The sequence below is a fragment of the Acartia tonsa genome, chromosome 10, assembly GCF_053477335.1.
Source record: "Acartia tonsa isolate MP-2025a chromosome 10, ASM5347733v1, whole genome shotgun sequence".
Lineage (NCBI taxonomy): Eukaryota > Metazoa > Arthropoda > Copepoda > Calanoida > Acartiidae > Acartia > Acartia tonsa.
The window spans coordinates 6,757,158-6,781,278 of record NC_137269.1 but is presented as its reverse complement, the minus strand read 5'-3'; the positions used below and the strand labels follow the sequence as shown (position 1 = coordinate 6,781,278).

The following is a 24,121-nucleotide window of genomic DNA, read 5'->3' as shown; positions in this document are numbered from 1 at the left end:
ATAAAATTTTTCTCATGATCAGGGTATATGGAAAAATTGAAAATTTTTCGACAATTGTAATAAATTACAATTGTCTCCAATTTCCTTAATTTTTCCTGAGTGTACCAATGCTGGGATTGCCATAAATTGTAAATCGATTGTTTGATTATCGACCACATTTATGGCACACGGAAAAATTATGAGGAAATAAGTTACTTAACTTTAGTGGGACCGCGTAAAAAGAGTAGTGATATCAAAAGCAATATAGTAAGGGGTCTAAGGCATTAGCCTGTAGCAGAGCAGAATGTGGGGTAATTGTTGCAAAAAAAGTACTAAATAATAATTATAAGAATTTATAATTACAAAGTAATAATCATTAAAATTTACAAAGTAATAATCATTAGAATAAAAAAATTTACAAAGTAATAATCTTTATAATTTATATTTACAAAGTAATAATCATTAGAATCTACAAAGTAATAATCATTAGAATTTATATTTACTAAGAAATAATTTCTTGAGTTTAATTGGAATATGCAATATGCATTATATAATTATAATTATAAAATAATAATTAACAACATTGAAACTAGTTATAATTGGGATAGTATAAGAACTGATGATTATAGTATTGTAGAAAAAGATAATTATAATTACAATGTAATAATAAATAGTATTATGTGTATAATAGGTTAGGTAATTTGATTGATAATTGAAATTTGAAATGAATAAGAATTAGTGATTGATAATTAAAATAATAAATGAGATAATTATTAATGATATGAATAGTTGTTGATTGATTAGTAAAAAGTTAGATAATAATATAATTAATAAGCAATAATAATACAATTAAATTCAATATGAGTAATTATTGAATTGATTTAAATTGGTTAGATATTATAATTGATAATTATAATATTATGAAATAGAATTGATGTTAATAAGATGTTGATGATTATTATGAGTAATTATTGATTGATTTGGAATAGGTTAGATAATAAAAATTGATAATTATAATTATTACTTATAAGTAATAATGAGATAATTGTAATAAAATGAGTAATGATTAAATTATTTTTAATAGGTAGTTATAAGATAATGATATATAAGTTGAGTAATTATTTATTGAAATAGTAAAGATAATTATAATTATTAAGAGTAATTTTTTATTTAGGTGTTATAGGTAATATAATATAATTGATAATTATAGAATTATAATTAACAATTATATTCAATATGAGTAATTATTGATTGATTTGTAATAGGTTAGATAATAAAATTGATAATTATAACCAATATTAGTAATTATTTATTGATTTGTTTGGTATTGGATAGATAATATTATTGATAATTATGAGTAATATGTGTAATTATTGATTGTGTTGTAATAGGTTAGATAATATTATTGATAATTATAAATACAATGTGTAATTATTGATTGATTAAAATAGGTAAGATTGTAATATTGATAATTATAATTACTATGTGTAATTATTGAATGATTGTAAGAGGTTAGATATTATAATTGATAATTATTTTATTATAATTGATAAATAATAGTAAGATAATTGTAATTAATATGAATAAAAACTGATTTATAGTAGGTTATATAATACAATTAATAAGTAATAATAAGATAATGATAATTAGCATGAGTAATTATGAATTTATTTGCAGTAGGTTAGATGATATGATTGTTGTAGTGTTTATAATAAGATAATTATAAGGTAAGTACAATAATAAGATAAAGATAATTGATATGAATAAAATAGTAAAGATAATTATAATTATTATGTGAAATTATTGAATTAGTTGTTATAGGGAAGATAATATAATTATAAAATTATGATTAATAATTCGATAACAATATTCAGTTTGAATAATTATTGATTGATATGTAATAGGTTAGATGTTATAATTCATAATTATAATAGTATAATTAGTGGGAGGTTAAATAATTTTAAGTGTGTAGTTTATAAGATTGTTAGAGATTTAATGTAATAAGAGTATTTGATTCATTAGTAATAGGTTAGATATTATAATAGATAATCATAATTTTGTTAAGACATATAATAATAATTATTTAATATAATAATTAAGAAGATAATGGTAATAAAAAGTGTTTGATTCGAAGTTTTAGGTGGTGGTGGATTACTGATTGGTAAGATAATATAATTAATAACTGTAGTAATTATACCTAGTCAATGAGAGATAGAGAGAGAATGTACTAAAAACTGAAGTCACCTCTGATCCTAAATACCCCCCTGCAAGAAACAAGTTTGGATGAAATAATTTTTTTGGAGCCTTCGGCTTAAAAAATTATTTCATCCAAACTTGTTTCTTGCGGGGGGTAAATACATTTCGGGGGGTGGTGTTATAATAATAGTAGTTGTTATATTTAGAGAGGGAATGTACTAAAAACTGAAGTCACCTCTGATCCTAAATACCCCCCTGCAAGAAACAAGTTTGGATGAAATAATTTTTTTGGAGCCTTCGGCTTAAAAAATTATTTCATCCAAACTTGTTTCTTGCAAGGGGGTAAATACATTTCGGGGGGTGGTGTAATAATAACAGTAGTTGTTATCTTTTGTTAAAATTTCAACTGGAACCAAACCGGTTGGACGTACAAAAAAATTTACTTTACATGAAATGTTGCAAATTCAATTTGCAAAAGAAAAGTATTTCAGAGTCGTTTTGATTGGAGGACTCCTTGGCCTCCTAAATGGCCGTTAAAATCTCGCAAACAGCAAAATCGCCGAAAATCGCGATTTCGGCGGCAAATAACGGCCAAACGGTCCGCCGGAGGTGAATGATGCATAAGTAAAGAAATGTTCGCCTTGAAAAGTTCTACAAAAGTGAAGAAAAGGTCATTGTCGCTAAAACGACTCTGTCACCTCCTAAAGGGACAAAAACCGAGATTTTTCGAAAAAACGTCAAAAATCGCGACTTTGGCGGCGAGTAACGGCCAAACGGTCCGCCTGAGGCGGATGATGCATAAGTAATGAAATGTCCGCCTCAAAAAGTTGAACAAACTTGCCTTTGTATGTTAATCCCGAAAAACGACTCCTTGCGCCAGTTTTGGCCGAAAAACCGAAAATCGCTACGTTTAACGGTCAATAACGGTTAAAACGGTCATTGGCGGGTCCAAATTTTTTTTCAGTTTCTAGCACGTCTCAATGGACTTGTTTTATGGGCCTGATGTTCAGACCCCGCCAAAATGACTCTTTCCAGTCCTAAATTGACCCAACAGGTTTTTGTGAAAAACACCAAATTGCAAAACTTTGGGGGCCCCTATCCCCCCCTTCGGGGGGGATGGGGGTCACCAAAATAAAAGTTTCAGAATGCTCTGACGGAGATTTAGTGCCATGAAAAAACCATTCGTCTCTATCTATCACGGTCTTGGCGGTATTAACGTTGCCCCATCGAAGGTTTTGAAAAATGGCTTTTTTTTCACATGAGTCAGGATTTATGGAAATTTGCCGCGGTCACTTTTTCGACGTTTTTTCGGCGCTCAAATGACCGCCACGGACAAACGGTTCAACTTTTTCTTGCAAACTTTTTTTTGCTAGCTGCGTATGGTAAATACGCAACTTTTGGCACCTTTTACATTTTCCTACCCCACCCCCTTCCCCCCTAAATATTCAAGGCATTACCTCCAACCCCCCCCGTAAACCGGTATATAAAATTTTTCTCATGATCAGGGTATATGGAAAAATTGAAAATTTTTCGACAATTGTAATAAATTACAATTGTCTCCAATTTCCTTAATTTTTCCTGAGTGTACCAATGCTGGGATCGCCATAAATTGTAAATCGATTGTTTGATTATCGACCACATTTATGGCACACGGAAAAATTATGAGGAAATAAGTTACTTTAAGGTATGGAGACCGAAAAGAAATTGTAATTAAAAAATAAGTACCCAAAGCATCAGCCAATAGCAGAGCAGAATATGGGTTGAAGGTTAAAAAAAACTTCAATAAATGTTTTTACATAGTAATAATTGCTAGAGATAAATAATTAGTTATAACATTTACAAAGTAATAATTATTAAGAAATTAATAAAACAAAGATTTACAAAGTAATAAGCGCTAGAGATAATAATTAGTATTCAGATTTATAAAGTAATAACAGTTGATTATAATTACAAAACATTAACTTTAAGTGTTTGGTTATTTTTCAATTGAAATATAATTAATGATTATTTTATTGTATAAGAAAGATAAATATAATTACAATTTATAATAATTAGTATTAGATTCGTAAGTGGTTAGGTAATTTAATGGATAATTAACAAAAAAGAGTTTAAAAATGTTTAAAGTTATAGTGTGATAATATGATATTATAATAAAGAGATAATTATAACAATATAAATAATTATTGATTGATTTGTAATAGGTTAGATGTAATAATTGATAATTATAATACTATAACTGAATGATAATAATAAGATAATTATAATTATTATGTGTAATTATTGATTGATTTCTAAAGTGCAAGATTATCTAATTGATAATTAAAATAGTATAATTACTAAGTAATATTCAGATAACAAGAAATAATATGAATAATTAAATTCATTATGTGTAATTATTAATAGATTGTAAAGGGTAAGATAATATAATTAATAATTATGATAGTATAATTACTAAGTAATAATAAGATAACAAGAAATAATATAAATAATTATAATTATAATTATTATGTGTAATTATTAATAGATTGTAAAGGGTAGGATTATATAATTAATAATTATGATAGTATAATTACTAAGTCATAATAAGATAACAAGAAATAATATGAATAATTATAATTATTAATAGATTATAAAGGGTAGAATAATATAATTAATAATTATGATAGTATAATTACTAGGTAATAATAAGATAACAATAAATAATATAAATAATTATAATCATAATTATTATGTGTAATTATTAATAGATTGTAAAGGGTATGATAATATAATTAATAATAATGATAGTATAATTACTAAGTAATAATAAGATAACAAGAAATAATATGAATAATTATAATTATAATTAATATGTGTAATTATTGGTTACTTGTATCATTTTAGATAATTTTATTGTTATAAGTAAAGTTGTAAAGGGTAAAGATTATGGAAAGAGTAAGATAATATAATTAATAATTATGATAGTATAATTACTAAGTAATAATAAGATAACAAGAAATAATATGAATAAATACAATTATAATTATTATGTGTAATTATTAATAGATTGTAAAGGGTAGGATTATATAATTAATAATTATGATAGTATGATTACTAAGTCAAAATAAGATAACAAGATATAATATGAAGTATTATTATTATGTGTAATTATTAATAGATTGTAAAGGGTAGAATAATATAATTAATAATTATGATAGTATAATTACTGAGTAATAATATGATAACAAGAAATAATATGAATAATTAAAATTATAATTATTATGTGTAATTATTGATAGATTGTAAAGGGTAGGATTATATAATTAATAATTATGATAGTATAATTTCTAAGTCATAATAAGATAACAAGATATAATATGAAGTATTATTATTATGTGTAATTATTAATAGATTGTAAAGGGTATGATAATATAATTAATAGTAATGCTAGTATAATTACTGAGTAATAATATGATAACAAGAAAAAATATTAATAATTAAAATTATAATTATTATGTCTAATTATTGATATATTGGAAAGGGTATGATAATATAATTATTAATAATGATAGTATAATTACTAAGAAATAATATGAATAATTATAATTATAATTAATATGTGTAATTATTGATTGATTGTATTATTTTAGATAATGTTATTGTTATAAGTAAAATTATTGATTGATTGTAATAGGTTTGATATTATAATTGATAATTGAAATTAATAAGTAAAAATAAGATAATTGTAATTAATATGAGTAATAATTGATTGAATGTAATAGGTTAGATATTATAATTGATAGTTCTTTTATTGTAATCAATAAGTAATAATAAGTTAATGATAATTGACTAATAATATTTATTTGATATACTTAATAACTGTAATATAATAATTAAGCAGATAATGGTAATAATTTGATTTAGAGTTTTAGGAGGCGTATTAGTATTTGATTAGAAAATATTATTGTTAAATGTAGTAATTATACCTAGTCAGAGAGAGAGAGTGAGAATGTATCAAAATTGAAGTTACCGCTGATCCTAAATACCCCCCTGCAAGAAACAAGTTTGGATGAAATAATTTTTTAAGCCGAAGGGGTAAATACATTTCGTGGGGTGGTGTTATAATAATAGTAGTTGTTATATTTAGAGAGGGAATGTACTAAAAACTGAAGTCACCTCTGATCCTAAATACCCCCCTGCAAGAAACAAGTTTGGATGAAATAATTTTTTAAGCCGAAGGGGGGTAAATACATTTCAGGGGGTGGTGTAATAATAACAGTAGTTGTTAGCTTTTTTTAAAATTTCAACTGGAACAAAACTGGTTAGATGTACAAAAAAACTCAATTCACATGAAATGTAGCAAATTTAATTTGCAAAAGAAAAGTATTTCAGAGTCATTTTGATTGGAGGACTCCTTGGCCTCCAAAATGGCCGTTAAAACCTCGCGAACAGCAAAATCGCCGAAAATCGCGATTTCGGCGGCGAATAACGGCCAAACGGTCCGCCGGAGGTGAATGATGCATAAGTAAAGAAATGTCCGCCTTAAAAAGTTCTACAAAAGTGAAGAAAAGGTCAATGTCGCTAAAACGACTCCGTCACCCTCTTAAGGGGCAAAAACCGAGATTTTTCGAAAAATCGTTAAAAATCGCGCCTTCGGCGGCGCGTAACGGCCAAACGGCGCGCCTGAGGCGGATAACGCATAAGTAATGAAATGTCCGCCTCAAAAAGTTAGACAAACTTGCTTTTGTATGTCAATCCCGAAAATCGACTCCTTGCACCAGTTTTGGCCGAAAAACCGAAAATCGCTACGTTTAACGGTCAATAACGGTCAAAACGGTCATTGGCGGGTCCAAATTTTTTTTCAGTTTCTAACACCTCTCAATGGACTTGTTTTATGGGCCTGATGTTCAGACCCCGCTAAAATGACTCTTTCCTGTCCAAAATGGACCCAGAAGGTTTTTGTGAAAAACACCAAATTGCAAAACTTTGGGGGCCCCTATCCCCCCCTTCGGGGGGGATGGGGGTAACCAAAATAAAAGTTTCGGAATGCTCTGACGGAGATTTAGTGCCATGAAAAAACCATTCGTCTCTATCTATCACGGTCTTGGCGGTATTAACGTTGCCCCATCGAAGGTTTTGCATTTTCACTTTTTTTTCACATGAGTCAGGATTTATGGAAACTCAGTTTCGCAACTTTTTAGGCGTTTTTTGGGCGCTTGCGCGCCCACCACGCGCGGACCGTTGGTCCGATCGGCCAAAACTTTTTTTTGCTATCTGCGTATGGTAAATACGCAACTTTTGGCACCTTTCCCATTTTCCTAGGTCATCCCCTTACCCCCTAAATATTTGAGGCATTACCTCCAACCCCCCCCGTAAACCGGTATATAAAATTTTTCTCATGATCAGGGTATATGGAAAAATTGAAAATTTTTCGACAATTGTAATAAATTACAATTGTCTCCAATTTCCTTAATTTTTCCTGAGTGTACCAATGCTGGGATCGCCATAAATTGTAAATCGATTGTTTGGTTATCGACCACATTTATGGCACACGGAAAAATTATGAGGAAATAAGTTACTTTACCTAAGTGGGACCGCGTAAAAAAGGTAGTGATATCAAAAGCAATATAGTAAGGGGCCCAAGGCATCAGCCTGTAGCAGAGCAGAATGTGGGGTAATTGTTGCAAAAAAGTACTAAATAATAATTATAAGAATTTATAATTACAAAGTAATAATCATTAGAATTTACAAAGTAATAATCATTAGAATAAAAAAATTTACAAAGTAATAATCTTTATAATTTATATTTACAAAGTAATAATTATTAGAATTTACAAAGTAATAATCATTAGAATTTATAATTACTAAAAAATAATTGGTTGAGTTTAATTGGAATATGCATTATATAATTATAAAATAATAATTAACAAGATTGAAACTAGTTATGATTGGGATAGTATCAGAACTGATGATTATAGTATTGTAGAAAAAGATAATTATAATAACAATGTAATAATAAATAGTATTATATATGTTATAGGTTAGGTAACTTGACTGATAATTGAAATTTGTAATGTATAAGAATTAGTGATTGATAATTAAAATAATGAATGAGATAATTATTAATGATATGAATAGTTGTTGATTGATTAGTAAAAAGTTATAGATAATAATATAATTAATAAGCAATAATAAGACAATTATATTATTATGAGTAATTATTGAATTAGTACTAATTGGTTAGATATTACAATTGATAATTATAATATTATGAAATAGAATTGATGTTAATAAGATGTTAATTATTATTATGAGTAATTATTGATTGATTTGGAATAGGTTAGATAATAAAATTGATAATTATAATTATTATTAATAAGTAATAATGAGATAATTGTAATTAAAATAAGTAATGATTAAATTATTTTTAATAGGTTAGATAATATAATTGTATATATGTGTAATTATTAATTGTTTTGTAATAGGTGAGATAATATTATTGATAATTATAAATACTATGTATAATTATTGATTGATTGAAATAGTTAAGATAATAATATTGATAATTATAATTACTATGTGTAATTATTAAATGATTGTGAGAGGTTAGATAATATATTTGATAATTATTATATTATAATAACATAATATAATTGTAAATAATATGAGTAAAAACTGATTTATAGTAGGTTATATAATACAATTAATAAGTAATAATAAGATAATGATAATTAGCATGAGTAATTATGAATTTATTTGCAGTAGGTTAGATGATATAATTGTTGTAGTGTTTATAATAAGATAATTATAAGATATGTACAATAATAAGATAAAGATAATTGATATGAATAAAATAGTAAAGATGATTATAATTATTATGTGAAATTATTGAATTAGTTGTTAAAGGTAAGATAATATAATTATAAAACTATGATTAATAATAAGATAACAATATTCAGTTTGAATAATTATTGATTGATATGTAATAGGTTAGATGTTATAATTCATAATTATAATAGTATAATTAGTAGAAGGTTAAATAATTATAAGTGTGTAGTTTATAAGATTGTTAGAGATTTAATGTAATAAGATTATTTGATTTATAAGTAATATGTTAGATATTATAATAGATAATCATAATTTTGTTAAGACATATAATAATAATTATTTAATATAATAATTAAGAAGATAATGGTAATAATAAGTGTTCGATTCAGAGATTTAGGTTATGGTAGATTTGGTAAGATAATATAATTAATAACTGTAGTAATTATACCTAGTCAACAGAGAGAGAGAGAGAGAGAGAATGTATTAAAACTGAAGTCACCTCTGATCCTAAATACCCCCCTGCAAGAAACAAGTTTGGATGAAATAATTTTTTTGGAGCCTTCGGCTTAAAAAATTATTTCATCCAAACTTGTTTCTTGCGTGGGGTAAATACATTTCGGGGGGTGGTGTAATAATAACAGTAGTTGTTATTTTTTTTAAAATTTCAACTGGAACAAAACTGGTTGGAGATACAAAAAAATGAATTCACATGAACTGTTGCAAATTAAATTTGCAAAAGAAAAGTATTTCAGAGTCATTTTGATTGGAGGACCTCTTGGCCTCCAAAATGGCCGTTAAAACCTCGCGAACAGCAAAATCGCCGAAAATCGCGATTTCGGCGGCAAATAACGGCCAAACGGTCCGCCGGAGGTGAATGATGCAAAATTAAAGAAATGTCCGCCATGAAAAGTTCTACAAAAAAGAAGAAAAGGTCAACGTCGCTAAAACGACTCCGTCACCCTCTTAAGGGGCAAAAACCGAGATTTTTTTTAAAAACGTCAAAAATCGCGCCTTCGGCGGCGCGTAACGGCCAAACGGTCCGCCTGAGGCGGATAATGCATAAGTAAAGAAATGTCCGCCTCAAAAAGTTACGCAAACTTGCTTTTGTATGTCAATCCCGAAAAACGACTCCTTGCACCAGTTTTAGCCGAAAAACCGAAAATCGCTACGTTTAACGGTCAATAACGGTCAAAACGGTCATTGGCGGGTCCAAATTTTTTTTCAGTTTCTTATACGTCTCAATGGACTTGTTTTATGGGCCTGATGTTCAGACCCCGCCAAAATGACTCTTTCCTGTCCAAAATTGACCCAGAAGGATTTTGTGAAAAACACCAAATTACAAAACTTTGGGGGCCCATATCTCCCCCTTCGGGGGGGATGGGGGTCACCAAAATAAAAGTTTCGGGATGCTATGACGGAGATTTAGTGCCATGAAAAAACCATTCGTCTCTATCTATAACGGTCTTGGCGGTATTAACGTTGCCCCATCGAAGGTTTTGCATTTTCACTTTTTTTTCACATGAGTCACTATTTGACGGAAAATTGCCGCGGTCACTTTTAAGGTGTTTTTTCGGCGCTTGCGCGCCCGCCACTCGCGGACCGTTGGTCCAATCGGACCAAACTTTTTTTTGCTATCTGCGTATGGTAAATACGCATCTTTTGACACCTTTCCCATTTTCCTAGGTCACCCCCTTCCCCCTCAAAAATGACAGGCAATACCTCCAACCCCCCCCGAAAACCGGTATATAAATTTTTTCTCATGATCAGGGTTTATGGAAAAATTGAAAATTTTTACTCTTAATTTTTCTTCGAAAAATTAAATCGTAAATTTCCTTAATTTTTCCTGAGTGTACCAATGCTGGGATCGCCATAAATTGTAAATCGATTTTTCTGTTATCGACCACATTTATGGCACACGGAAAAATTATGAGGAAATAAGTTACTTGAGGTATGGGGCCCGAAAAGAAATTGTAAGTAATTGTATGAAAGAAATTGTAAGTAATCATATGAAAGAAATTGTAAGTAATCATATATACCCAAGGTATCAGCCTGTTGCAGAGCAAAATGTGTGTAAGAGGTTATTAAAACTTGAATACATATATTTACAAAGTAATAATTGCTTAGGATTAATAATTAGTAGTTAGATTTTCAAAGTAATAATTGCAAGAGATAATAATAATTAGTATTCAAATTTACAAGGTAATAATAGTTAATTGCAATTTATATTTACAAAGTAATAATCATTAGAGATATATTAGAAAATATAAGGATAATTACAAATTACAATTACCATCACAAAGTAATCAATTTCAGTGATTGATTAGATTTATAATTACAAAAAAAGATAATTATATTATAAAGTAATAATAATTAGTATTAGATTTGTAATGGGATATGTATGTTAATTTATAATTTAAAAGATGTAATTTAGAAATGGCTTTAATTATAATATGATTATTATAATACTAAAATAAAAGATAAAAGACAAATATAATAAATATTATTGATTGATTTGTAATAAGTTGGATAATAGTTTAATTAAATAAATAATAAGATAATTAAGATAATTAATATTAGTAATAATTGATATATTTTTAATGATAAATACTATGAGTAAATAATAATTTATTTGTAATAGGTTAGATAAAATTATTGATAATTATAATTAATATGTGTAGAGTTATTGATTGATTGGTGATAGATTAGATTATATTATTGATAATTATAATTAATTGTGTAAATATTGATTGATTGAAGTAGGTTAGATAATATAATTGATAATTTAAATATGATAATTGATAAGTAATAGTAAGATAATTGTAATCAATAAGAGTAAAAAATTTTTAATAGGTTAGATAATATAATTAATTAGTAATAATAAGATAGTGATAATAAGCAAGAGTAATCATGAATTTAGTTGCTTATTATTATAGTGTTTATAATAGGATAATTATTAGATAAGTACAATAATAAGATAAATATTATTATAATTATTATATGAAATTATTGATTGAGTTGTTATAGGTAGGATAATATAATTTACAAGTTACTTGCAAGGGTAAATATATTTTGGGGGGTGGTGTTATAATAATAGTAGTTGTTATATTTAGAGAGAGAATGTACTAAAAACTGAAGTCACCTCTGATCCTAAATACCCCCCTGCAAGAAACAAGTTTGGATGAAATAATTTTTTTGGAGCCTTCGGCTTAAAAAATTATTTCATCCAAACTTGTTTCTTGCAGGGGGGTAAATACATTTCAGGGGGTGGTGTAATAATAACAGTAGTTGTTAGCTTTTTTTAAAATTTCAACTGGAACAAAACCGGTTAGATGTACAAAAAAACTCAATTCACATGAAATGTTGCAAATTAAATTTGCAAAAGAAAAGTATTTCAGAGTCGTTTTGATTGGAGGACTCCTTTGCCTCCAAAATGGCCTTTAAAACCTCGCGAACGGCGAAAACGCCGAAAATCGCAATTTCGGCGGCGAATAACGGCCAAACGGACCGCCGGAGGTGAATGATGCATGAGTAAAGAAATGTCCGCCTTGAAAAGTTCTACAAAAGTGAAGAAAAGGCCAACGTCGCTAAAACGACTCCGTCACCCTCTTAAGGGGCAAAAACCGAGATTTTTCGAAAAAACGTCAAAAATCGCGCCTTTGGCGGCGCGTAACGGCCAAACGGTCCGCCCGAGGCGGATCATGCATAAGTAATGAAATGTCCGCCTCAAAAAGTTGGACAAACTTGATTTTGTATGTCAATCCCGAAAAACGACTACTTGCACCAGTTTTGGTCGAAAAACCGAAAATCGCTACGTTTAACGGTCAATAACGGTCAAAACGGTCATTGGCGGGTCCAAATTTTTTTTTAGTTTCTAACACGTCTCAATGGGCTAGTTTTATGGGCCTGATGTTCAGACCCCGCTAAAATGACTCTTTCCTGTCCAAAATGGTCCCAACAGGTTTTTGTGAAAAACACCAAATTGCAAAACTTTGGGTACCCATATCCCCCCCTTCGGGGGGGATGGGGGTGTCCAAAATAAAAGTTTCGGAATGCTCTGACGGAGATTTAGTGCCATGAAAAAACCATTCGTCTCTATCTATCACGGTCTTGGCGGTATTAACGTTGCCCCATCGAAGGTTTTGAAAAATGGTTGAAATTTCACATAAGTCACTATTTGCCGGAAAATTGCCGCGGTCACTTTTGAGGTGTTTTTTCGGCGCTTACGCGCCCGCCACGCGCGGACCGTTGGTCCGATCACCCCAAACTTTTTTTTGCTATCTGCGTATGGTAAATACGCAACTTTTGACACCTTTCCCATTTTCCTAGGTCATCCCCTTACCCCCTAAATATTTGAGGCATTACCTCCAACCCCCCCCGTAAACCGGTATATAAAATTTTTCTCATGATCAGGGTATATGGAAAAATTGAAAATTTTTCGACAATTGTAATAAATTACAATTGTCTCCAATTTCCTTAATTTTTCCTGAGTTTATATTTATATTTCCCCATTAGTCCTTGTTCTTTATATCAAGTTTATTATATACAGTATTTATATTTATTTAAATTCATACATGTAAATAAGATTAACAGAGAAACAACAAAACATTACATGTTCTGTCTGTTGGTCTAAATTTATACAACTATTATTATAACACAATATATTAGAACCAATGAATAGTAGTTTTGAAAAATAATGAAAGGAAGATTGTTTACAATATTCAATCACATACAAAAAAAGAACAAATTATTCCTCATTATATAAAAAATCTCACATTAATAAATTTGATACTGTCCCTCACATTAAAAAATAGAACATTGAAAAAAATTGGAAATAAAAAAGTGTTGGCTACCTTAATATTTAATTTAGTTCATGAATAAGTATTACATCTGGATGAAACAATCACATCTAAAGAAAAGAAGTAATTTAGAAAATTAGTATATTCAATTACATCTACTGTAGTAACTATAGATACCATGCCAAAATTCTATCTGTCCTAATTTGTATAAAAGGCCACTGTTAATGTTCAGTAACAGAAAGAAAGTTTCTCTAAAACTTACACTTTTATTTTTGTGATAGCAAACTTAATAGTATGATAAAGGGTGAGCAAAAAAAATGCGTACCTTTTTAAAATTCAAATTGCATGGCTTGTGTTAATGGTAGAAAAATGTTATGCATACCGTTAGAACTGCTAAGAAGTATAGGAAATATAGAAAATATTCCTATGCTATGTATAGTTTAGGAGCTACGTGTTAAAATGTCCCAACTGACTTAAAACTTGACTTGCGAGTAAATTTTGAGACATTTTGCCATCTGGCTCCTAGATTATTTGTAGCACAGGAACCGTTCTTATATTTCCAAAAAATACAGTTCATAGCGGTTCTAACGGTATGCGTATTATTTTCCTACTATTAACACAAGCCGCGCAATTTGAAATTTAAAAATGTAGGCATCTCTATTTGCAAAATATCTTCTCTAATTTTTAGTTATATTTTAAAATTTACTCGCAAGTCAAGTTTTACATCGAATACAGTAATAGTGTCTGACTGATTATGACGTAACAAAAAAAATTAGCCAATGAGAGGCCACTATAAATTTTACCATTGGTCAATAACGGCCTCTCATTGGCTAATTTTTTTTGTTATGTCATAATCAGTCAGACACTATTACTGTGTTCTTTACATCAGTTTGGACATTTTAACACGTAGCTCCTAAACTATGCGTAACACAGGAATCGTTTTTATATTTCCTGAAAATAGATTTCTTAGTGGTTCTAATGGCATGCATGCCTTTTTTCTACCATTAACACAAGCCGCGCAATTTGAATTTTAAAAAGGTACGCATTTTTTTGCTCACCCTTTAGGTCTTAGGTTAATATAAAAATTAAAGGTAAAGTCATAGTTTTGAAAAATAATATTTAAATAATATGGGATTAACCTGTCAACTAGAACTTTGATATTAATTGAAAAAAAAAGTTGATTACTCTTCATAGAAAACAATCAAATTATTCCAAATTTTAAAATGTATCTACTTCAATACACCCACTCTAACTATTATCAGGTACAATATTGAATTATGCATATTGCATGGACCATGATGTCAATGTCAAATCTATATACATATATTGTGTGTGTATATCACATACATGTTTGTTTACTAAAGCATCTTTGCTTACGTAATACACAAACCAATAAAGATTTATTTATATTCATATAACAGAGTTTCTTATAATAAATTATTTAGGATTTTAAGTTATGTGACACATCAATATCTTCAATCTCAAAAGTGTCTTTTCTACTAAAAAAGCAAACAGGAATTTTTGTTTCTACAAATCTGTGCAGTATTAAATGTTTATTATATTAAAAAATTTGGGGTTGAGGGATAACCCAAACTTTTCTTATTAAAGGCTAAGATAATTTTTTTTAAAATTCAAATTAATACTTAAGAAAAATTCAATAAATTTAAAGTTTGTAATAAACCTTGACCAAGAAAAACATTTAATTAAATCTTCATTCTAATTACATAAAATCCAATTAAGTTCTTTTGAATTAAATTAAACTGAATAGAGCTGCAGATTTTGAACCAAGTTGATTAAAATCTTGCCATAACAGCAAAATAGTTTTGCAGTTTCTTGATTAAGGAAAAAGAAACTTTTTTTTATCATCATGAGTCACAAGTCATTTAGATTATAAAGATTTTAAAGATTAACCTTAAACCTGTAGATAAGGGAAGGGAAAATTAAATTTATCTATTAATCTTATTAAGTGTTAAATTGATATTTGATTAATCCTTTAATCATTTGACACCTTTTAAATAGTTTAATGGTTGAGTAAGGAGATTATAATGTCTGGTTTGACTTAATATATTGTTATATCTGCTTTAAGTTTAATTTAGAAGTTGAACTAGTATTATGAATATCAAATTTAGGATTTATGGTTTTAAGTAAATTACTTTTCAAGGTCATTAAAGTATTTTTAAATATCATTATATTAACCAAATAATATAATATGATATCTGTTTTCTGTATAGCTGTAAGGGTAAAGTTTATAGATCAATAAAGCATCTAATTGGTTTCATATTTCATGGCTCAGCCAGTACTCATTTCCCATATTTTTTTATTATCAAATATTTTCTCTAAACAATATTATTGATATCAACGAAATAAATAATAATCAGACTTAAACCAGTTGGGAAGATAAAATATTTGTGTAATATTAAAATAGAATTTTAGAAAAATGGATTCTTGCTTCTAAAAATTCACAGATAATCTCTGTATGCAAGGACATATTCTAGATAAAAATATATAATTGCACTGTCTCATTTGTTAAATATTCTATAGAAGTTAAAGATTTCGGAGTCATTTCTTTTCTTTAACTATTCAAGCAATTACTTTAATAAGCTAAACTCATTAAGCTGCTCAGCTGCTTCCGCGCTAATTCTTAAACCTAAATGTTAGCTCAGTAATTTAAGATTTAAAAAGAACAAAATAGAGGCACTGGAGTTTTCAATATTCCAAAAATTATTACAATACAAAAGAGGAATGAGAAACTGTCCCAATTTTGTATAACTTTAGCGGAACAAGTTCCAATTACGTCATATTTTTCTTTCCCGAAAAAGAGAAGGGGGAAAGAAAAAAAAGGGAAGGGGGGAAGAAAAAAGAGATGGGAGAAAAGGGGGTTTTCCCCATCTCTTTTGAAGAGATTTTCTTCCCCCCCTCCCTTTTTCGGGAAAGAAAAATATGACGTAATTGGAACTTGTTCCGCTAAATTTATACAAAATTGGGACAGTTTCTCATTCCTCAATACAAAAGCATTAAAAAATACAACAAATATAATAAATTAATAGGCACAATAATAAAAGCTAAATAAATATTGTTCTAATTCATTTATACAATTGTACAAATAAAAAGCATCAAACAATAAATGATATTGTTATTTATTATTATCCAATAATGCTAATAAAAAATACATATCTAGACTGCTTATCTGTCTAAATGTGTTTGTTTGGTAAAATTGGAAATAATAAGAGGCTTTATCTAGAGCATTAATAAGTATCTTTTTTTACATATTGCCTAATCAATATTTTATTGCAGGGTAACTAAACACCAAGGGACTTGTTCTCATTAATTTTTAATTAAATAAGTCTTTGTCTCATTCGGCCTTCTTTTCTCATAAATTAATCTTGTTATTCAAGGTTAGTTATTAATGAAAATATTTGGTCAAATTGAATATGACAGACAATGGCACATAATGTAATTGTGCTTGTATATATATTGTGTACATATTAGTTAATGATTATGTTGATGAATAAACATAACTAATATATACAGCCAGCTATATGTGGGTCTCTGCCCCCCGATGCAGTGCACTTTAGATATAGGCATCAGATTTCTACTGCACCAATAGATAGATAATTGTATGGATGTAGTATGCTATGAATGTAGGCTTGTAAACATGATTTTTACATCATGTTATTTAAGTATTTATATGTAAGAAAGCCATCCAAGTTTTCTATTCAGTAATGATAATATAATGTTCTTGAAAATATTTTCAATCTCATCTTAGAAAAGTAAGTTTTTCATACCAGCAAAAAGGTTTGGAAACAGATCATTTTGTTTTGAAACTTGCAGATATTCAAAAAAAATAGTAAACATTTTTATCTCTACTTTTTGGCAGGAGTTGTTTAAAATGTTTTTTTTTATTTATATATAAGAGAGATATAGAGAGAAATATCTTATGCGAATAATATTCAATAAATGTACAAGAAATTTGTGTGCAAGTAAATCTTTTTACTTAAATTTTCCAAAAAAAAATTCCCATTGTTTGTATATTATTTTTGTTTACATATGTACATATACAAGAATAATGTATTAAAAAGTTGATAAAAATTATAAAAAAGGAAAAGATACCTAATTTTCATAGTACTTTTATTGCATACTATAAATCCTTAATGCTTCAAGTTTTATTATTAGTTAGTAGTTTACATTGTGAATGTTATTAATATGCATCAATTTATTAAATTCTATATCAACCTGTTTTTTGAAATTTTACTCCTTATTTAGGCTTTAAAAGAAAATTAATGATTTTTTTTTCTTGGACAAAAAAGAAACAAAAAATGTATCATTGTACTTTTGGAAAATCTTTCCATGACCTTGCTTGTAGTCTAGTAAACAATACTTCTATCCTGTTGTAAAATATGCACTTTTGACCAAGAACTATGCACTTTTTGGCAATTCGAAACCATTTTACAAACTGTTTCATAAAAACTTTGGATTTCTAAACTGAAAGTTATATAACTTAAATGCAGTATGATTTCACAGATTTGGTAAAAAGAACATATATTTTTTATGAGACATTTTGTAAAAAAAAATGTAGATAAATATAAGAAAACGAATATACTGTTATGGAAGGGTGCGCAAAATAAATCTAAAAAAATCTTATTTTCTAAAATAATTAACATTAAATTATAAGGTCAATTTTAATGATTTTAAATTGCAAAATTTAATTACAACTTTAAGGTTTGGGTTAAAGGTTTATTTCAATGATACTTGTTTGGTTTACAAAATCTAAAATGTCTGGATGGTTCCAGGACAAACGCAGAAGTCCCAAACCTCGAAATGGACAAACGCAGGAGTGTTAAAATATTATTTTAATTATGTATTTCTATGCAGATTAGGTTGGGTTAAGATATGAATGTACAAACAAGCCCCCCGCAAGGGTTAGGCATTTAAAAAACCTATAAGATTGTCTAAAATAGGTTAGCTTAGGTAAAGTGTCCACTTCTGCGTTTGTCCACTCCGACGTTTGGGACACCTGTGTTTGTCATAGGACCGTCTGAATTTATTTAGCACACCCTGTAGTTTACATAAACATATTACATGTATATCTAATAAAGAATGATTATATTAAAAATATTACAGCACAATCTTTTACACTCCATAATGTTCTATTTATAGTTTATTATATATATTAAAGCAATATTTTTTATCTCAATGTTATGTTTTTTTCCAAAAATCAAATCTATTAAGAATATCTTCTTTTTATTTAATATTGCTAGGAAATAAAACCTTTATCTTTCTTTCTTTCTACACATTTAATGTGACCTATATTGTTTATGTTTCTTTTGTAAAGATACATTAATACATCAATAATACAATTATTGTTTTAGGAAATGGTAACATTCTATTATTGATCTGATTAGTAAAATGCTTTTTGTATAAATCTTTATTAAATCATATATTACATGATTCCAGTTGTGTTTCAAACTTCAAAAACATTTTGTAAACATTACCTTTGATAATTTACCCTTAGATATATTATAACAACTTAGATAACTTTTGAAAGAAGATTGAGAAACAATTATGAACAAAATTTTCATTGGAGTTAATTCAAAAGTTACTTTTTTACAAACATAATATTTTTATTTCAGATTTTTTAGTTATTGCTTGTAGAGACACCTTTAATATTTATTGTTTTGTCCATATAACATGATTTATTTGAATTTTAATAGCATTTAAATTTTTTAGTATTTTGATCACTTTAAGAATTTTAAAAATCAACAGTGTTTAAAGCAACCAGAATACTTGCAAATGCTAATCTAAAGAAATCATCAAAATTTCACTGTTTAATGATTTATGCATGAGAATTATTCTACTTTTTAGGGATCCTTTTAGTAAACTGTGAATTAAAAGTTATTTATTATAAATCAATTTTAACTTTTTCAGGTTCTAGGAGTCCTGGTCAGTCCCAGTCACTGTTGGCCCCTCCAGTTTCAAGATCTAGACGTCACAGTTTACAGGTAGCTAGTTAGATATCCAGTTTAAATGTTGGTAGCTATAAAGACATCCTGTTTACAGGTAGCTAGTTAGATATCTAGACATTCAATTTACAGATAGCTAGTTAGTTAGATATCCAGTTGCTAGTTGATATCAAGACATCATGATTACAGTTAGTTAGTTAGATTTATAGACATGCAGTTTACAGGTAACTAGTTAGATATGTAAACATGAAGATTACAGGTACCTAGTTAGATATAAAGACATCAAGATTACAGATTTCTAGTTAGAAACCTATATATCCAGTTTACAGGTAGCTAGTTAGATATTTAGACAAGACATCCAGTTCACAGGTACCTAGTTAGATATCTAGACATCAAGTTTCCGGGTACCTATTTAGATATTTAGACATCAAGTTTACAGGTACCTATTTAGATATTTAGACATCAAGTTTACAGGAAAATAGTTAAATATATAGAAAATATTTAGTAGGCTTTTTAAATATCCATTTTACAGATGACTAATTAAATATCAAGTTTACAGGTAGCTAGTAAGATATCTAGAAATTCAATTTTTAGGTAGCTAGTAAGATATCTAGAAATTCAATTTTTAGGTAGCTAATTAGATATCTAGGCATTCTTTTTACAGGTAGCTAGTTAAATTGGTGTGAATAAACAACTACAATTGATGTAATTGATAATTAGCTAATTTTTTAATTAGGGATAAGATAAATTGATAATGAATGAATTGATATCCATATCTATTGAGAATAATCAAAATCTGTAGACAAAATTATTTGTTGAAATGTTTGAACACCGAGGAGTTTGCAATAAAAGTACTAAAAGATTTGAGCCAACCAATAATACTACGTGATTTTGAAACTGTGAGCACCAGTTTAGTTTACACTCCCTGGTAAGACCCAAGTTATAAAGTAGTTTCCTTGGAAAGAACTCGTAAAACACATTCTTTCTAAAGTCCTATGTACTCTTGATATGTAACCTGAACCTGGATTGATAGAAAAATGCCAAAGGATATTAAATCTAATTCCATCCTGTCAAACTTTAATATTTCTTTCGAGCTGGGGATTATACAAACCTTTAACTTTTATTTGCAGGCTATTTGATTTTTATATTTGTGATTTTTGTTAAATTTAGATAAGTTTTATCTTAAAACTAAAATAAAAATTTAATAGACAAAAAATGTAAAGCTTGTTATGTCTGTCCGTTGTATGGGGACAAAGTAACTCAAAAATCAGCCACGTGACGTAATAAAAATAAGGGATTATCCATCTATTTTTTAGGTTTTTTTTCCATTTCTTCTCTCATCTCCCTCATTTTTATAACGTCACTTGGCTGATTTTTGAGACACTTTGTCCCCCTTACCTGTCCGTTAGGATCATATTTACTATTGAACTTTTGAGTTTTCCGATTCAGAAAATCTTTGCATCATTTCTTGGATTGCTTAAGGCTATTCTAGATATAGAATTAAGTCATGGGAAGGTTTTGTGCTATATTCTGCCCCTTCCCTCTCCCTTCTAATACAACTTGGTGCACCCCATACAATTATTCTAAATCATACCATTGACCAATACTAAGCCTTTCTAAAAATAAGTTCTACCTTAGTTTGAGGATAAGAATAAGGATAAATCTTTCTTTTTAGAAAAGATTTAGGTAATGGGACGTCAAAAAAAAACTTACGTGACGTCATAAAAATGAGGCATTATCTATCTCTTTTTTTAGGGGTTTTCTTTCCCACTTCTTCTCTCATCTCCCTCATTTTTATGACGTCACATGGCTTATTTTTGAGACACTTTGGAGGGGAACACTCCTTTTTCGTTCAAGATAGTGCCACCATAGTATTTGAAATTAAATGACATCATGATATTTAATTTTAGCCAAGTATGTCACCGCTGAGCAAAGACATGGAACGTTTAAAGCTGGCAGAAAAATCTTCAAAATCAGGTAGAACATTGTTTCAAGTTGCATTTATGCTCCACAAAAGATTAGATTTATGAAATTTGTCGTTAGAATTAGTTTTAAAAAGAAATCTGAAATCTACCTTTAGTATAAATATTTGATAAAGGAAAAGCCGTAGAATATGGCGTTGCTACAAAAGACCAACTCTACAAAAGACCAACGCCTACAAAAGACCAACGCCTACAAAAGACCAACTCTACAAAAGACCAACGCCTACAAAAGACCAACACCTATATATTGTTATATAAACATCAAATTTATTAATAATGTATTACATAATCAATACATGGCCGCAGCGCTCGGCCCCCTTGCCTATAACCTAACCTAACCTTACCTAAATATTGTAAAAATTTGAAAAAAAATCTACCAACCACTTTTTGTAAAATCCACGATATTCTAAACTATAAATAAATTAATGTACATTAAACATTCATACATTATAGGTTAGGTTAGGTTAGGTTATAGGCAAGGGGGCCAAGCGCCCGAAGCTAGGCAGGCTAGGGGGCCGAGCTCTGCTGCTATGAACTTCTAGCATTACGATTTTTTGAATGTTGGTCTTTTGTAGAGTTGGTCTTTTGTAGGCGTTGGTCTTTTGTAGAGTTGGTCTTTTGTAGGTGATGGTCTTTTGTAGAGTTGGTCTTTTGTAGCAACGCCGTAGAATATATTTAATTCTATGATAATAAAATGTATGTTTTTTTTATTATTTAGCCAAGGACAGAAAATCAGTGGAGCGCCGGTCAACTTCAAAACGACGGTCAAGCAAACAAGGTAAACACTTTTCAGTTTTCTCGTCCTTGGCTTTTGAGACTTTTAGATTAACTAGCGGCTACGGCCCTAAAGTCGATTCCCCCCCCCCCCCACTGTAAATTCCAGTTTTAAAAAGATAAGTAAAAAAATAATTGGGGGGGTCATTTTTTTCTTGGAGCTATTTCTATTGGGATGATGGTTCTAACCTCCCCTAAAAATAGTTAACAAACCTTCAGATAACCTATAAAGGAGAATCATATCGGTCCTGCGGTTACTGACATTCTCTTACTTTTATATCCTTATACTAAAGTAACAGTTTGTTTGTTTGTCTGTGTGTCTGTACCGAAGGATTTTAACTGCTGAACCAATCAGGTTCTCCTTAACAGGGTAGATTTGCATGGGTTCTGGGAAGGTTTATAACTATTTTGGGGGAGGGTATAACCACCCTCCCAAAAGAAATGACAAAAAAATCGAAAAAATTTTAAATATACGGGAGACTTCAACGTAACATAAAGAGAATCGTAACATAAAGAAGTAACGTAGAGACTTAAACAAAAACATCTAAAGTGCCACTAGAGGCCTCTAGGGGCGTAGCCGCTAGTGATCTCATAAAGAAACAGACAAACAAAAACAAACTTAATTATTTTTTTTTCAGGATTTCTGCACTTTCTTGATCTCGCCATCGCAAACTGAAAACAACTCAAAATTTATAAAATGTAAAAAATCATAAATATTCTGTACATAAACAATATTAAATAGTATTTAATTATTTTATGGGCTTTCTAACTTATAATTGGTTGAGTGAGAATTATTAAGTTACTGTTTAAATAGATTAAATTTTATTTAGATATTTTAATTTTAATTATTTTTTTTCAATTATCAAAGTAATCTTTACATATTTTACAATATTTTTTCTCAAAAGAGGTCAACAATTTGAAATTGAGCGAGAGATTAAATTTAAAAGATATATCAAAGAATTATGAGAGGATGTTATTTGTGATCAACTACGGATTTTAACCAAAATAACTTTTTTTGTTAATTTAAATAATTGCTTTTGATTATATATTTTTTTAAATCATCAAATCGAAATTTGGTGTTGATTGCTGATAACATGAAGTTATCAAACATATAATTTGCTTCATAAAATCATATTTTCTATTTTTTATCAAATATGTACACTGTACATAAATGGAACTTTTTATGAACATGGTGTGATGAAATTTGCACTTTAGAATCTAATTCTTACGCGTTTGTTTATAACATTAATTAGTGAAAGAAAAATATTTCTTTTTCTTTTTATTAAGAATGAATAAAACAAATTTTTTTTTAATTAGTATATCAAATGCTTTACTTAGTTCAAAGTGCAAAATTTACCTAATTAATTGTAGGTTATATCTTGACACAATATTATGTATAAAATGTAATTAAAAAATTATAAAATAAAAAAGTTTGTAATTTAGGGATCTACATGGCAAAATTTCTAACTTGATGTTCATAAACTTTTCCTTTAAACTAATATAAAAGTTTTTTTTGCATAGATTAATACATAAACATTTCATAATTGTGCCAACTAATAATGTATTTTTGTGAATTTTATAATTGATTTATAATTTTTAGCAATGGTTTTTTGTTTCAAGGTAGAAA

General features: G+C 28.4%; 1 protein-coding gene across 4 annotated transcripts in view; it reads left to right on the top strand.

Moving 5' to 3' along the window:
* The window catches only part of LOC145330283 (uncharacterized), a 47,203-nt gene extending 23,090 nt beyond the window's left edge, over positions 1–24,113 (top strand). For 2 of the 4 annotated variants that reach the window (XM_080174922.1, XM_080174920.1), the window contains 4 exons: positions 19,704–19,777; positions 21,649–21,715; positions 22,439–22,498; positions 23,133–24,113. In XM_080174922.1, the coding sequence (XP_080031048.1) occupies positions 19,704–19,777; positions 21,649–21,715; positions 22,439–22,498; positions 23,133–23,170 (239 nt within the window). In that variant the 3' untranslated portion in view covers positions 23,171–24,113. The remainder of the gene's footprint in view (positions 1–19,703; positions 19,778–21,648; positions 21,716–22,438; positions 22,499–23,132) is intronic. The other 2 variants (XM_080174921.1, XM_080174919.1) reach the window with 1 other exon arrangement.
* Positions 24,114–24,121: the final 8 nt, after the last annotated feature.